Source organism: Dipodomys ordii, unplaced genomic scaffold (assembly GCF_000151885.1).
Source record: "Dipodomys ordii isolate 6190 unplaced genomic scaffold, Dord_2.0 Scaffold119, whole genome shotgun sequence".
Lineage (NCBI taxonomy): Eukaryota > Metazoa > Chordata > Mammalia > Rodentia > Heteromyidae > Dipodomys > Dipodomys ordii.
The window spans coordinates 5431639-5448453 of NW_012267335.1; the positions used below are offsets into that span (position 1 = coordinate 5431639).

Consider the following 16815-nt stretch of genomic DNA (forward strand, 5'->3'; position numbering starts at 1 on the left):
CTTAATACCACTGGAAGCCCTTGTTCATCTACTTCCTCCCATCTCTTCTAGGACATCCCCAATGCTCAGGGAAGGCTCCAGCTCTACATCAGCCTTTTGCTCTACCTGTGAAAGACTAAACTTCAATCTCTTCCATCACCATGTCTCATCTGTCTTACTACACTTTGTAGAGCCTCTGCTAGTCCCTTTCTAGACATGGCCTAGATTTCATAACTCAACTTTCTGTGAACACACTCATGCTTACCCAGCCTGAGAACACAACTCTGTCCTCAGGCCTCCAAATGTCTGGGCAAAAAAAAAAGATGTTTGGTTGTCTGTTAAAGAAATCAAGTGCAATAGTCAGAACAAAGTTTAATGGAAGGACATGGGGTGGGCCCATGTCATTTATACATGGACAGGCCACGGTGAAGCTGGGCCTCAGCGACAACACACACCAGGGACTCGCACTAATTTTTTCCCCCATATTATAGAAAATATCCTCAGGTATCACATCCCACAATTTCCATCCTCGGGAAATCACCCCTCTTCCTCTCTTTCAATCTGTTGGGGTTTTTTTTGTTGTTGTTTTGGTGCTGGTCCTGGGGCTTGAACTAAAGAGCTTGGGCACTGTCCCTAAGCCTCTTTATGGTCAAGGCTAACACTCTACCTCTTGAGCCACAGGGCCACTTCCGGCTTTTTTGAGTAATTTATTGGAGTCTCATGGGGATTTTTCTGCCCTGGCTGGCTTTGAACCTCAGTTCTCAGACCTCAGCCTTATGGGTAGCTAGGATTGCAGACATGAGCCACTGGCTCCCAGCTTGACCTTTTATTTCTTATAGGTTAGAAACCTGAAGACATGATGTTAATGTTAATTAGCTTAATGTTCCCTCACAAGTAAGTGATCTAGAATGGACAAGATTCTTTTCACTGGTAGCTTCCATTAGAAACATGTAGCAGAGTCGAGGAAGGAGCAGTTTTTCTACACAAAGAGTACTGGGCTACCTGCTACCCCAACTTCTGGAGATGCTTCAGAGGGACCCTCAGAACTGTCTTAAAATGCTTGTCCTTAAGATTTTTGTTGATTCTTTGTTCTCACTTCCTTAATAATAGAATTTTGAGTGGCTTCATAATCATATAGTACTATTCTTTCAGAACTTTATAAATTTACCTAGCCCTTGAGTTTGAACTCTATCAAATCTGATCCTTTCCAAGTACTGATTATTGATTGCATAGAGAGCTATGGGTGTCTAAGTTTGAAAACGGAAGTGTTTATTCTGGAGAGATCCTGTAACCATGAACAGCTTGAACTTTCATTAGATCTGACCAATGCCTTCTCTATTAGTGACCACATTCTAAATGACACAACCACAGAGTAAGCATAGGTCCTACTGTACCATGGGGACTCCAGAAGGGCCAGGTATACTTTGATGGCACGGCTCCTTAGCAAATGGATTGTTCTCCACGTGTAGAGCCCACAGTCCAAAGTGAACAGGCACTTGGGTAGAGACTGGCTCTTACTGATTTATTTCCTAATGGCTCATGATATGTTTAACTTTCGAACAAAGGTAACATTTTGGCATTTGACTTTTTTTTTTTTGAGACATGATTTTGCTGTGTAGCCCAAACTGGCCTGAAACTCAGAATGTAACCTCCATCTCAGGTCCTCGGGCGCTCCTACAAAACCACTGGATCTGGCCAGGCCTGGCCGCTCTTCTCACTCCACTTCCCAGAGCTGTGTTTTACCCCTAGCCCCTGACTATAAATTTGACCCTGAACAGAGAACGAGCACCATTTCTCTCTTCCATGGAGAAGGTGGTCTTGTCAGCCTCAGCTGGCAATAAACTGCTTTTCCTGTACGTGACTGTGTCCATGTGTTCTTCTGGGATGAGTGCTTTCAGACTGGCCTCAAACTCACAGTCCTCCTGAATACTGGGATTACAGGCATGTGTCTGGCTCTTTTATAATTTATGTAATTTATCTACTTTCTAACCTTACATGAACTTCTAGGTTTTCCATCTCATAAGCTTTAGCAGCATGGTTCCTAAAGTCTAAAATTCAAGTTGGAGTGGACAATGATCTTCTGAAGACTTTTCAGATCCTGAGTCCCCCACGCAATCATGGGGCCTATGGCTTGTCTGTATGACTAGTCTAAAGCGGACTAGACACCTTGAAGGATGATACTTCTTGTAGGAAATTAATACATGTAAACTGGTAGTCTAATTTAGTGAACAGCTTATATAAACTGACTTCCCCGAACTTTATCACCAGTAAATAAATTTTTAAAATAGAATTCATGAACCTAAGCTGCAAAGCAGTATCCAACCCTCACCAGATAACATTCTATTAGGAAAAGCAGCCTACAGGTAAACTCCTAACTACCAGAGGTATAGGAAAATACAATTAATTTATCTTGTTCTATGTCTTTATAAGTTGACTTTGATGATGGAAATTGTGCAATTTTAACTAATCAAATTAAGGGCATATATGTCTTCCCAGTGCATTTCTAAGGAAGAAAAGAATCCATTAATACTCAGGGAGCATCTCTGTCATCGAAGGTTCTACAGTAAGGGCAGTGAAGTCTTATTTGGAGCAAATTTCTGTAAGTAAAATGTTCTGTCATCAAGAACAGAAATATGAGCTATCCCAAACCTCGTATTCAGGAGGGGGGTGAGGGAAGGTTGGGGTTTTTGTTTCTGTTTTTTGCCAGTCCTGGGGCTTGAACTTGGGGCCTGGGCACTGATCCTGAGCCTCTCTATGCTCAAGGCTAGCGCTCTACCACTTGGCCCACAGTGCCACCTCCATCTTTTCGTTTATGTGGTATTGAACCCAAGACTTCATGCATGTCAGGCAAGCACTCCACCACTAAGCCACATCCCCAGCCGCTAAACCTGATATTCTGAAGTGCTTAGTAAGGATGGGAACCCTGAACTCATAAGAGAAGAAAGGCTCACCCTGGTTAAAAGGGTCAGGAGTACTGTGCTAGGACAGGAAGGAATGGCACGTACCCAGTGAAGAAGTACACAAGCAGGCCCCAGGCCACTTGCATTTCTTTTTTCTTTTTTTTTTTTTTTTTGTCGGTCGTGGGGCTTGAATTCTGGGCCTGGGTGCTGTCCCTCAGCTCTTCAGCTCAATGCGAGTGCTATTCCACTTGAGCCACAGCACCACTTCCGGTTTTCTGGTGGTTTCTTGGAGATAAGAGTCTCATGGACTTTCCTGCCTGGGCTGGCTTTGAACCCCGCTCCTCAGATCTCAGCCTCCTGAGTAGCTAGGAGGACAGGTGTGACCCCTGGTGCCCAGCTGGCGTGTCTTTTCTAAGGCTGTAGGTGTGACTGCTATACTACAGTCAGCTGCTCATGCACAGTACTAAGCACAGTACTAAGCCTCCCTTACCTTCATGGCTTTCCTATACTTTACACATGCAAGCTAAACAAAAACAAGACTAGAACTCCTGCCCTGAGAGTGGTCTAGCTGGGCAAGCATACAGCTAAGCATTTTGGCATAGTATAGTGGATGCTAAAGAGTGAAACCAGACAACATTCGTAATATAGTAGTAAAGGGAAGAAGTGAACCCAAAATGGAAGAATGGAGGGAAAGGAGAGCAATGTGGAAATATGGGGCAGTCAGGGAATGACAGAAGAGATTCTGCAGGCTCCTTTCAAGCTTTTATTCCAGGAGCAACAGGAAGTTGCCAGCTATGAAATAATTAGATTTGTACTTCAGAAATAACATTCTGGCTGCAGTACAGCGAATAGATTAAATAAGATCAGAAGCAGAGAGAGAAACACAGTTTTCAGGGTAATCTGGTCAAGAGAGAATGATGGTAAACTAAGATTATAAACATGGAAATGGAGAAAAGTGGGTGGATTTGAAAGATGTCTTGTAGAAACAGTAAACGTGACTTGCCAAGGAACTAGATGAGGAAAATGAGGTAGAGGGAAAAGTCAAAGCCAACTTCCATGCTTGACTTGAAAACCCAGCATGGGTTCAGCCCCTGCAAGGGTCCAGCAATCACCACCCCACCGTGTCACATAAATCTGTCTGTCCTCTACCTCACGAGGACACCCCTTTCAAGGACTCAGATGAGCTAACAAATGTATACTGTTCCTTGGCACACAGCACTGTTACTACTCATTAACCCAACACTAAGAATCTAGATGAGTCTCATGCTTCCAATCCAGCTCCCCAGCCCACCATCACACTGGAAGTAGAACTGTCTCAAATGTATTGTCCTTCTGTAATTCAGTAACTGTCCTTTGCTTATAAAAACCTAAATGTACCTATTATTTCTTAAAATTAAGCCATCTAATTCTCTAAGCCCCAACCTCATTGCTTACCCTCTGTTCACTCTAGGCTACCTTAAGTCTCTGAATACACAATCTTGCTCCATGTATATGTGCCTTCAGGCACAAACTATCAAAGGGGTACTAATTCCTAGGGAGTTATATATTGTTGCTGCCAACCCTATCTTCATCTATCAGTCTCCTTTAGGATCCTATTTAAATATGAGAGTAAAGACTATGTCATATATTCCCAGTATGAAACTTGGTACCTGGAGGTGGCAGGTATTCAGTAATTAGTAGATGGATAGAGAGAAATCTGAGACTGTTCCAACTTCACACCTTATAATAATTTTAAACAAGCAGCAAGGTGAAATCAGCTAGGTTTACTAACACTTTTCATGTTTTCAACAAATATCAAAATTATCATAGTGGATGGAGATACTACATGACTACATGCTCTACTGTGTAAATTAGTGATAGCAAATATAAAGTAAAATACAAAACAAATAGCCATCATTTGAGCCACTAGTATCTAGGAAAGTGCACTGTGGCTCAAGTGGTAGAGTGCTTGCCTTGAGCTGAAGAGCTCAGGGATAGCACCCAAGCCCAGAGTTCAAGCCCCATGACTGACAAAAAAAATCTTTTTAATGTATAAAAAATGATCTAGGAGGAAAAAAAAGCAAGGACTTTGAAACCAATCTGTAAGCTCTTGAACGTTCCAAGTCTGAGTTCTTTTACTTTATGTAAAACAAGTAAAAGTTAAATGTTATACTTACTTTGTTCTCTGATCTCTTTAGGGAAAAAAAAGTAATATATTTCCAACCTCATCAGAAAATGGTTCTTTATTTTGGATATACCCTTAAGATCACTGTGGAAGGTAAGAGTGGGAAGGGAAGAATGAGAAGGCATGCTTCTAACTAGAATGGACCCCAGATCATTTAAATCAGAACCTTTGAAGGTGGGCCTGGATATCAATATTCATTTTTTTCAATATTCATTTTTATAATCCCCCTTGGACTCCAATATACTGGCATTCAGTGCATGACATAAAGGATTCAACTACCCACTCCAAGTAGAGGATGTCCAGTGTGTTAGGAAGCTATTGGTTTTGATGGCACTGACTCTCAGGTGTCCAGAGAGAAGACAACAGACCCCTACTACTGCTTCTTGTAATAATTACAGCACTATAGCCAGGCACTGATGGCTCACACCTGTAAACCTGACTACTTAAGAGGCTGAGGTCTGGGGCTGGGAAAGTGGCTCAGTGGTAGAGCGCTTGCCTTGCATGCTCAAAGCCCTGGGTTCGATTCCTCAGCACCACATAAGCAAAAAGAAAAAAGCCGGAAGTGGCACTGTGGCTCAAGTGGTAGAGTGCTAGCCTTGAGCTGAAGAGCTGAGGGACAGCGCCCAGGCCCAGAGTTCAGGTCCCACGACCGGACCCAAAAAAAAAAAAAAAGAGGCTGAGGTCTGAAGATTGACGTTCAAAGCCAGCCCAAGCAGGTAGGTCCATGAGACTCTTATCTTCAAACAAGCATCAAAAAAGCCAGAAGTGGCCAGGCACTGGTGGCTCATGCCTATAATCCTACTCAGGAGGCTGAGATCTGAGGATCACAATTCAAAGCCAGCCTGGGCTGGAAGGTCCGTAAGACTTTTATCTCCAATAAACTACTAGAAAACTGGAAGTGGAGCTATGGCTCAAGTAGTAGAGAGCCAGCCTTGAGTGAAAAAGCTCAAGAGACAGGGCCCAGGCCTTAAGTTCAAGCCCCAGGACTGGAACAAAAAGGAACAGACACTAGACAAGTTTTCGAAAAGTGTGTTCTAAGTAGGTAATGTATTACCAGGGCTCTGGTATTTTTTGAAAGCTCAACGACTAACTGCCAATCGTTGAGCAACTCAATTCCAATGGTATGACATTACCTGGAGGCTGGTTGCTAAAGACATGGGGATGGTGAGATTTCACTGCCAACTGGAGCCACAACTGAGAAAATTAGAGGACAGTCTTCCAGGCATCTGCTTCCTATGAGGCCAGTACAACCACTCCTCTGTCCAACTATAAAAAAAACAAAGGAAGGGTTACATGTGAGAAATATCCTCATAGCACAAATATAAAAGAGCTAAAGTATTTTGAAGGAACTCCTTAAAATCAACAGAGGGATGACAGACCGCAGTATCCTAAATCAACTACATAGGTTAAAAAAAAAGTTGTGAGACTTTACAGATAACCTGAAAGTTAACAGTACTTTATTGCTATTTTTTACAATCTGTAGGGAAACCATATTCACAGCAGACTAACAAGGATGGGAGTTACTACTGTGCACTGTCCTAGTCACTCTATCTTCACATCAAAATGGAATAACCACCGCAAACTCGTATGATTTCATACAGTACACCAAAAGTGGATTTACAGGAATCTGAACCCACTCAATAATTTAACTTCATGTTGTAACTAGACAGTTCTCACAAATAAAAAGCACCTTAGGAGGTAAATAAAAAGTGATATGCCAAATGGAATGTTTGAGACAAAAAAGCAAAAACAAAAAACACCACTCCAGAACATTTTGGATATTAAAAAATTACAAGTGAAGCAGTGAGCTTATTTTTACGTCTTTTATTAATAAAGTGTATTTCTTAATCCCAACAATACTAGAACTTGAATTCAAGGCTTCATACTCATTTGGCTTCCTTACCATTGGTGCTGTAACACCTGAGCCACATCTCCCTCCAGTCAGGCTTTTTTGATGGTTAATTGGAGATGGGAGTTTGACTTTTCCGCTTCAAACCATAATCCTCTAGATTTCAGCCTCCTGAGTAGCTACTACAGGTGTGAACCACCATGGCTGATTTTTAATAAACTTATGAATAGGGGTGTGTGTGTGTGTGCATGTGCGTGCTAACCACTTGAGCTACAGCTCCATTTCTGACTTTAACTGGGTAAATATCTCCTGGACTTTGTTGCCCAGGATGGCTTTGAATCACAATCCTCAGATCTCAGACTCTTGAATAGGTAGAATTTCAGGCATGAGCCACCAGCATTTGGCAATTGCTTCAGAATATTTCTACACTATTAAATATGACCCAGGCTCAGAGTTCAAGCCCCACAACCGACAAAAAAAAAAAAAACCTACCTTAACTACAGAAGCAATTAGCATTTAGTATTTCAGAATCGCAAAATTAAGATCTAGGTGTGTTATTACCTACTTCAAATGGCCACCTTTTCATTTTCAAATCAGTAATAAGGCAAATAAGTAGTTCATGTGGAAAGATGAGAGACAGTAACTATTAACAAGAGAGTTCTGGAAGAATACTTTGCCCATTTGTAGTGAGGCAGGTGGCACTGGATAGTGCACCTGACAAGCTTGCACACTCACCAGAGTAAAATTTTATGTAAGTCCTAAGAGAAAACAAGGTTAGGCTTTTTAGTGTTGGTAACTGAATATAGAATAGTTAGTTACTAGCTGAAAACAGGCCATGGAATCCAAGGCATTCTCCAAGAAGTTCCTCAGCTGCTATTTGTAAATAAACTGGCAATTTGTACTTCTTGGGGCCAAATCAAAGATTTAGCAATAGAATATATCACAGAAAAATTTCCAACAGATTCCCCATCATAGCCAGTTGCTCATGCCTGTCATACTAGCTGCTTAGGAAGTTGAGATATGAGGATTGCAGTTCAAAGCCAGCCCAGGCAGAAAACTCCTGGTGAGACTTATGTCCAATTAACCACCAGAAAACCAGAAGTGGTGCTGTGGCTCAAAGTGGTAGAGCACTAGCCTTGAGCTAAAAGAGCTTAGGGATTGCGCCCAGGCTCTGAGTTCAAACCCTATCACTAACACACACACATGCGCACACACACACACACACACAAATTTTGTTAGAATCATTCTACTTGTATGAAATAATGCAGACTGTGTATATCGTTTTGATACATTGCAAAGAATCAAATTTACTTTTGGTACAAGCAGACTAGAAACAAAATCTTATTACTTTTGGCACACATAGTTCTATAAAGAGCAATTTATGATAAAAGTATCTAAGCTTGCATATAATTGTCAGTAAAAAGCTCTAATTTATTCAGAATGTATTTTCTTTCTTCAGGCTATAATCCTCCAAATGTGTTTCAGAGGCAAGTGGATAAACTTTTAGACAGTAGTGAGAAACTCTTACTTCCCTAAAATATACTGCTTATTTTCACCTTGCAGTCTTTGTTGCTCAGCCGGGCTTTATGAGTGATCCCATGACCTCTGCCTCTGCAGTACAGGCATTATAGCCATTAACTATCAAGTCTGCCATTCTCTGCTCATTTTCAATGTTATAATTGGGTATGTAGAAGTGGAAGTGAAAGTTTATAGTTTCACAACCTAGAGAGAATATTCTGCTTCATTAAAACAGAGCATTTTCCAATAGGAAGTGTAGTCATTACCTTACTCATGTAACTGTAACCCTCTGTATAGTATCTTTACAATAAAAAATAAAAAAGACATAAAAAAATAAAAATAAAACAGAGCATTTTCTCCAGAACCTCCTAGACACTATCAAGAATTTGATTTCCATACCCATCTTACAGGGTTGCATACTGAAATACACAGGTACAATTAGAGACAATATTTTCCAAAGATGCCGGGCACCAGTGGCTCCATCCTAGCTACTCAGAAGGCTGAGATCTGAAGATCGAGGTTCAAAGCCAACCCCAGGCAGGAAAGTCTGTGATACTCTTATCTCCAATAAACCTCTAGAAAACCAGAAGTGGCGCTGTAGCTCAAACGGTAGAGCACTCACCTTGAGCTGAAGAGCTGAGGGACAGCACTCAAGCCCAGAGTTCAAGGCCCACGACTGACAAAAAAAAAAAAAAAATGCATATATATATTCCAAAGATGTTTAACTGCTATAGGTGGTTAGAATTCCAACCATGAAAACTGGAACAAAACTGGTTGTTTCCTACAGTGTAACAGCATTGCCATTTCATGGGATTTGACTTTTAATTTAGACTTAGCCAAATTTAGGAAAGCTTAGATGACAGAAAAATGGTACTGTACCAAGAAATCTTTAGATTGCTGAGAATATAGTTCATATGCTTGCTTAGCCTGTGCAAAGCCCTGAGCTTGATCCCCAGTCACACACACACACACACACACACACACACACACACACACACACACACTCACATTTTGCTGGGAATAATGCATTTTTATAATCCCAGCATTCAGTAGGATTATCAGTTTGAGACTGCTTGGCTACACTGGTCAAACACTCCCCAAAGAAACCTTTACTGAGAGCAGAAGCTAGAATAAAAAGACTGTTTTTCTACTTGAAAAGGCGTCTTTTGAGTTCTCAAGATTAATTTGAAAACTCAAGGCTACCAATGATCTAAGACAAACATATTACTAGCCAGGTACTGGTGACTCACACCTGTAATCCTAGCTACTCAGGAGGCTGATAGCTGAGGATCATAATTCAAAGCCAGCACAAACAGGAAAGTCTTTGAGATTCTTATCTCCAACTAATCACTACAAAGCTATAAGTAGAACTGTGGATCAAGTGGTAGCGAGCTATCATTGGGCAGGAAAAGCTCAGGGACAGCACCCAGGCCTGGAGTTCAAACCCCAGGACTAGCACAACAAAAAAAAATATATCCCCATTTTGCCCATTCACATTTTAACTTTTCCCAAAGGGATACGGTAACACATGTCAACTGAAGTATTCCTAGAAGTTGTACAGCTTTCCTGGAACTTACCCCTGTCTGAATCTGGAACAAGCTGTTCTAACTCCTTCATACAGTCACATTTTTCACTCTACAGCTCTAATAGCAACATGCCATGGTGTACAAACATTGTGAAAACCTAAACCCAGATAAAGTCCTCTACTAACACTGGCACTACTTTAGTCATGCTATTGTAATTATACTTTTATTGCTGTGCATAAATACAAAAAATGGTGAAAATATATGACTCAACTATGTTAAAGTGGAGAAAACTAACCTAGTCAGTCTAGATTTTCAATGAGAAATGACAAGAGTAACTGAATATAAAGAAAACAAAAAGAACTTTACTTTCCTATGTTAATACAGGTCAAGGGACCCTTTCTTATCAAAAGGGTTGATAACACCAGTTCTTAGCAATAAACATAAGGCACTTGGTTTGGATTACATCATCACTGCATTTTTTTTCCCACTTGTTTCTAATCCTGTCCCCCCCACGCCCACCACATGGTATAATTAGGAAATAAAAGAATGATTGAGGAAACTGTGACCAGATCCAGGTGGTACTACTTAAAGCAAGAAAGCATACAGTACAATGTTTTAGGGGTGATGTCTGGACACAAAATGAACCCAATCAAGGTCCTCTGACACCAGACAAGGTATCCAACTTATCAAGTAAACCTGAAAGAAAATATAAGATTTATTCAATAATTCCAGTAAATTGGGTTGTAATACAATATACATGTTCCTCATGGGTGGCATCTGCCTTAGAGCTCTGAATAGTCATTCAGAGACAATCTACATCATTTGAACATTGTCAAGACATATAGATGAGCTTTGTTTTAATACACAGTAGAGTTCAAACAAAATTCACATACACCTCCTATATGGCTGGTGCCTCCTCTGAACACCTCATCAGTGGCAGAGGTAGCACGTATTCTTTCCCAACAGTAAGTTCAGTTGCCACTCACAAGGGGAAAAAAAAGGCTTTGTTTTTTTGCCATTGGTTAAGATGTTCCTGAGACAGGGTCAGTTAAACAAAAGAAAGCACTGGAATTCAGTCTGTACCTCTCTTCCTATCACTAACTAACCTGTCAGACTGGGATGTGGAATGCAGGTCATGTACTATGAAAGAAAAGGATCGGGTGTTTTGAAAATTCCCTTTCGAGTATATACTCGAAAAACTAAAAGCACTACAAAAGGTCTGATAATATATACATTTGATACATTTTATTTAATTTTACTTGCTCAGAACTTGCAAATGCAATGATTATTGAGCCCGAGGCTAGTTCTCAGTGAACAGATATGACATGTTTAAGGCTCATTTTCTTAATTAAAAGAACAGTTTTAGCTTGCTTTTCAGATTATGCATTCCATTCATAGCACCTGCCACCATCCTAGTCCTCATCAATCTTCCCACAGAGAAGCCTTCTACCTCACTTGGAACTTCCCTGACACCAGCGCTTAACCTGCTGTAAAAGCTCCCAGCCAGGATAGCGGAGTAGTGCCTTTACACTGTAACCTCGGTTTCCACCTGTGTGTTCTCACAGAAGCCCAACACGGATTAGTGGAAATATTCACACAACTGTTTTTCAAAACAATTTATTGCATCATATTTGGTACCTTATGTTTGACAACAAAAAAAATTACATCTGTAATTGCAGGAAAAAGAAGCTGGTCTGTTACTGGAAAAAAAAATCTTGGGCCCTTTAAAAATTACAAAGTCTTGGGCTTGCCTGAAACAACTGAGCAAGAAATATATTCTTAGAAATGTAGGGCTTCAAGTATTACAAACCTGTGACACTGTGGAAAAATTCCAGAGGTATCTAAACTGCAGCACTTTTTCTGCATATCGTGAACAAGGCCTGCTGAGGTTTTTAACTATTAGTCTCTTGATCAGTCATAGAATGGTAGTCAGGAGTTCTGCTCTTTAACTTCAAGCCAGGGTAGATTTTCTTTTTTCACTCTTGGGTGAAAAGTTCCTGCTTACTATTAGTTGGTGCCACATCACAGTGCATTTGGTTCTTGCATTACAGTTTTAACAAGTTTGGCCAAAACAATGCTGAAAGGTTTGCATTGTTATTTTAGTTCTTCAAGTTTTAGTTAAAATTGAGATTGTTCCAACTGGTTCCTTCAGGTTAAAAACTGTGGTACAAGAACACCAAACTGATCATGTACAGTGAATTTTGGAAACACAACAAGCGTATTCAACACCTTCTAGGTTTCTTTTAATCCTGCTTGGTATCTATATGTCCCCATTTCTACAACATCAAGCACTGTTGTAGATTCTGTCAATAGTGATTCACATTGCGTACTTCCTATGGTCAGAACCAACCCCGTAACAAAATCAGTCAGATGCTAAAGCCCCAACAACTCTTTGTGCTCAGTGAAAGAATCCAGTGCTAAAACAGCATTTATGCTGTCTGAGATATAGTAAAATCTCACAAGACAAACTTAAAGTAATATTTCTGCCACACACCTGCTTTGTTAGCTGTAACAGCCTCCAAATTGTATATAAATTAGTTTAAAAACATGGATGGGAAGGTAGGAATAGGATAGGCATCATTTTTTTAACCCTTCAATTTTAGCAGCTTTTAATTTTTTTAAGAAACTGAACCTATATCCTGTAATGTGAGATATTTTATATATATTTTCAGCAGGATAAAAAACGTAAAACACTATTTGAAGGCAAGAACATTTACTCCTCTCATTCTGTGAAAGTTAGAGCAATGCAGCAGGTGCGTGACAAAAATATTATACACTAGATATGGTCCAAAGTCATCCCATTTGCTTGTTTAATGATGTTCAAATTTCATTGGCCAGCTCTTCAGTCTCTGCAGAACTATCTCCATTAACCGTGATCTTCAGGTCCTCTTCACACCCGGGAGGCAGGAAAGCCAGAGCATAAGGGAAGAGCTTATGACAACTCGCTCTGTAAGCTTCAGCAGCTTCTGTACAGTCTCCAAGACTACCGTCACGCAAGGCTGCCAACACCTCCATGCAAGTCTAAACAAAGAGAAAGGCCCCATCAGGACTTGTCTCATTGTGAGTTCATGACACATTTCAACATTAATGTATTTTGAAAACAACAGAGGAAAAAGGGGCATATTCACTAAGAAAGATGGCAGCATTTACCCCTATCCCAGATTACTTCATTAGTCTATTCTTAAAGGTCTAAAAATGGGGCAGGAGGAAATTGCTAAATACGGACAAGACTAAAGTGAGTCACTGGAGCTGCATCTCTGCAGATGTGCCAAACAAGTACACCGCCCTAGGTAACAATTTTGCTATATGCACCAATGCCTTAAAATTTTTTTTGCAGGTTTACATTTTCAATTTTCTATATTCAAATTAAGAAGAAATCTTAAGTAATACCCTATAACTTAAGTAGAAGATGATCTCAAATACAAGGATTATATTGCAACAAAACACAAGTTCAGGAAAATCAATATTTCAACACCCCAAGCCTTTAACCAAGTCTATTTCTTATATTTTTAAATGATTCATGTGGACTTACATTCCCCATTTTCTTAACTTTTTCAGTAAGAAAGCACTACCTACTTTCCATTACATTATAGGATTTTGATGTTTCTAGCAGTGGTGCGTGGACTTAAAACTCAAGTGCGCTTACTCATCTTTCTTGCTTGGCTGAAACCCTACCACTTAAGTCATGCTTTCAGCCCACCTCTGAGCTGTTTCTCTCTCTTACTTTCTTTTCTAATTGTCCAAGACAGCTTTTGCTCCTTGGCTGACACTCTACCACTTGACACATGCCTCCAACACTTTGGCTGCTTTAATTTTTGAGAAGAAGCTGGAATTACAGAAACGAGCCACTTATATTAGCCTTATTCTCAAGTTCTGAACTTAGCTTATCATAAATAAGTCTTCTGTCTTTTTTTTTGGTCAGTTGTGGGGCTTGAACTCAGGCCTGGGCAATGTCCCTGAGCTCTTTTGCTCAAAGCTACCACTTTGAGCCACAGTGCCACTTCTGGTTTTTAAGTGGCTAACTGAAGATAAAAGAGTCTCACAGAGACTTTTTTTTTGCCCAGGCTGGCTTTGAACAGGGATCCTTAGATTTGAGCCTCCTGTATAACTAGGATTGATTACAGGCATCAGCCACTAGTTCCCAGCAGTGAATACATCTTAAAAATGTAAGAAGCTCTCTTACAGCTATTACTTACTGAGAAATGCATATATAAAAATCAATCTCTTGGGGCTGGGAAGGTGGCTCACTGGTAGAGTGCTTGCCTTGCATGCATGAGGCCCTGGGTTCAATTCCTCAGAACCACATAAACACTAGGCCGGAAGTGGGGCTGACGCTCAAGTGGTAGAGTGCTAGCCTTCAGCTGAAGAGCTGAGGGACACCACGCAGGCCCAGAGTTCAGGCCCCACGACCGACCTCCCCCCCAAATCAATCTCAAGCCAACTATGGAGTCTTCAAACCACTTCTTGATAATTTTGTTATTATTAAACTGCTGTATAGAGGGGTTACCATTTCATAAGTCAAGTAGTCTTCATATAATTTTACTGAGACATTTCTTAAAGTCACTCCCAAATTGCAAATGTGAAACTAGTTGTGTAGAGCCCAACAGTGGTGTACATACATGTATGTATATATACACATGCATTTATACATGCAAACAGTCCTAAATAAATTTAAAATAAGGTAGGTTCCAGGCAGATTCATAATAGTTTGGAGTGCGGTATGCATAATTATTTCTCTCAGGAAAAAGTGAAAATGTATTTACATTCTTACAGAGGGATTAAAAAAAATCTTTACCTGGAGGTTTCTGTTAGTGAGGGATTCATCGAGTGTTGTTACCAACTCTATAGCTCGTTTCTGACTAGAAGACTCTAAATAATATACCATTTTGGCAGCTAAATGAGAAGAAAAGAGTAAATTTATTTTAGATAAAGCTAAAATATTAGCCTCTACCTATTCATATAAAATACAAGGTATTATGTGCAGTGTTGTTTTTATTAGAAAAAAGGGGAAAAGCCATTTACTTAAAAAAAACTGAAGTAGAAGAGATTAAGGTACATTATGGATACCCAGTAAAATTTATCAGTAAGTGCACAAAAATATGAATAGAAATATTCTAGCAAGACTGTCTAGTAATTTGGTGATAAGGGGAAAACTGGAGGCTGTAAAGGAATAATGAGGAATATCTAGTACCTTGATAGTATTAAGACAACAAACTGAATTTAGCTTTCTACAAAGATATGCAAAAGTAATGGGTCTCTTAATCAGGTATTAAGCACAAACTACTTCAGCCCTACCCATGTGATGTCATGTCTAGCCTTTTTTTTCAAGGCCACAGACTTATTATGCGTTACACTCCTTTGAACTACAGGTGGTTTTAGTTATTTAGTACTACCAGATATGATACTCAGACAAGCATGAAAAACGGAAGGTGATAGTCACATGGAATAAGCACAATGATGGAAGAATGAGAAGAAAGTTAAGTTCAACTTCCATCGTATATAATATTCATTTAAAGCCCACTGCTTCAAACTATACAGGTAACACAAATTTCCACAGGATTAAAATGTACCATATATGCATACATCTTCTGAGCTGAGAATGTACACCTTACCTACTCACTGATTTAATACTGGAACTGATTTTGATGGTCAACAGAAGAGCCAATTAATTACCTGATAATCTGTGTGGCAATGAATCAGAATTTCTTTTCAGAAAAGTTTCATTAAAATTCTTTGGATTTGTTGCTCCAAAAAGGCGATTCATTTCTTGTTTTAATACTGTTCTAACGGTTTCAGGTAAATCTTTACTTTCACACACTGCTGAATAAATAAAACCAAAATCTCTTACAAGTTAGGTACTCTGATAAAGGTTTATAGTAATTAAATTACCTACTTAAATAGGCTAATAAAATACAGCAATTATATGCAAAGACTAAATAACTCGGCATTTAAAAATCTACCTATAGGGCTGGGAAGGTGACTCAGTGGTAGAGTGCTTGCCTTGCATGCATGAAGCCCTGGGTTCGATTCTTCAGCACCATATAAGCAGAAAAAGCCTGAAGTGGTGCTGTGGCTCAAGTGGTAGAGTGCTAGCCCAGGCCCGGAGTTCAGGCCCCATGACCGACCAAAAAAAAACCAAAAACAAAAAAACAACCTACCTATACAAATTTAAAGTGTGTGCATGTGTGTGTATGTATATCTCAGCAGAACAATGTAATGGTTGTTTTAAAAGCAATGAAAGAGTAGCCAGGTGCTCATGACTCACACCTGTAATTCTAGCTACTCACTCAGGTTAAGATCTGAAGATCCTGGTTCAAAGTCAGCCCAGGCAGGTAAGCCCTTGAGATTCTCATCTCCAATTAACCACCAGAAAACTGGAAGTGGCACTGTGGGGCTCAAGTGGTAGAACTCTTGCCTTGAGCTGAGGAACTCAGGAACGGTGCCCAGGCCCAGAGTTCAAGCCCCACGATGGTCCGCTGCCCTCCCTTCTCCCTTATCCCCCTCCCCCCAAAAAATTTCATTACAGATAAATTCATTCCAGGAACTAAAAAATATATGTAAAAATTAGTTCCACAGGCTTTCAAGGCCCTAAGGTTGTCCCTTGCCTGCCTGATAAATAATGTCACAACAAATAAGTAGTGTGAAAGACTTGAGACTCTTATCTCCAATTAACCACCAGAAAACTGTAAGTGGTACTGTGGCTCAAGTGGTGGAACATTTGCCTTGAGCTGAAGAACTGAGGGACAGCGCCCCAGGCCCAGAGTTCAAGCCTCACAACCGAAGAAAGACAGAAAGGAAGGAAAGAAAGAAGGAAGGAAGGAAGGAAGGAAGGAAGGAAGGAAGGAAGGAAGGAAGGAAGGAAGGAGGGAGGGAGGGAGG

At 40.2% G+C, this 16815-nt stretch overlaps 1 protein-coding gene across 1 annotated transcript in view; it reads right to left on the bottom strand.

Annotated features, from left to right (window-relative positions):
* Positions 1-10278: 10278 nt before the first annotated feature.
* The window catches only part of Naa15 (N(alpha)-acetyltransferase 15, NatA auxiliary subunit), a 56278-nt gene continuing 49741 nt past the window's right edge, over positions 10279-16815 (bottom strand). Inside the window, exons 17-19 of the mRNA XM_013029507.1 lie at positions 15610-15756; positions 14732-14829; positions 10279-12957 (exon numbers count right to left, since the gene is read on the bottom strand). Of these exons, the coding sequence (XP_012884961.1) occupies positions 12757-12957; positions 14732-14829; positions 15610-15756 (446 nt within the window). The 3' untranslated portion in view covers positions 10279-12756. The remainder of the gene's footprint in view (positions 12958-14731; positions 14830-15609; positions 15757-16815) is intronic.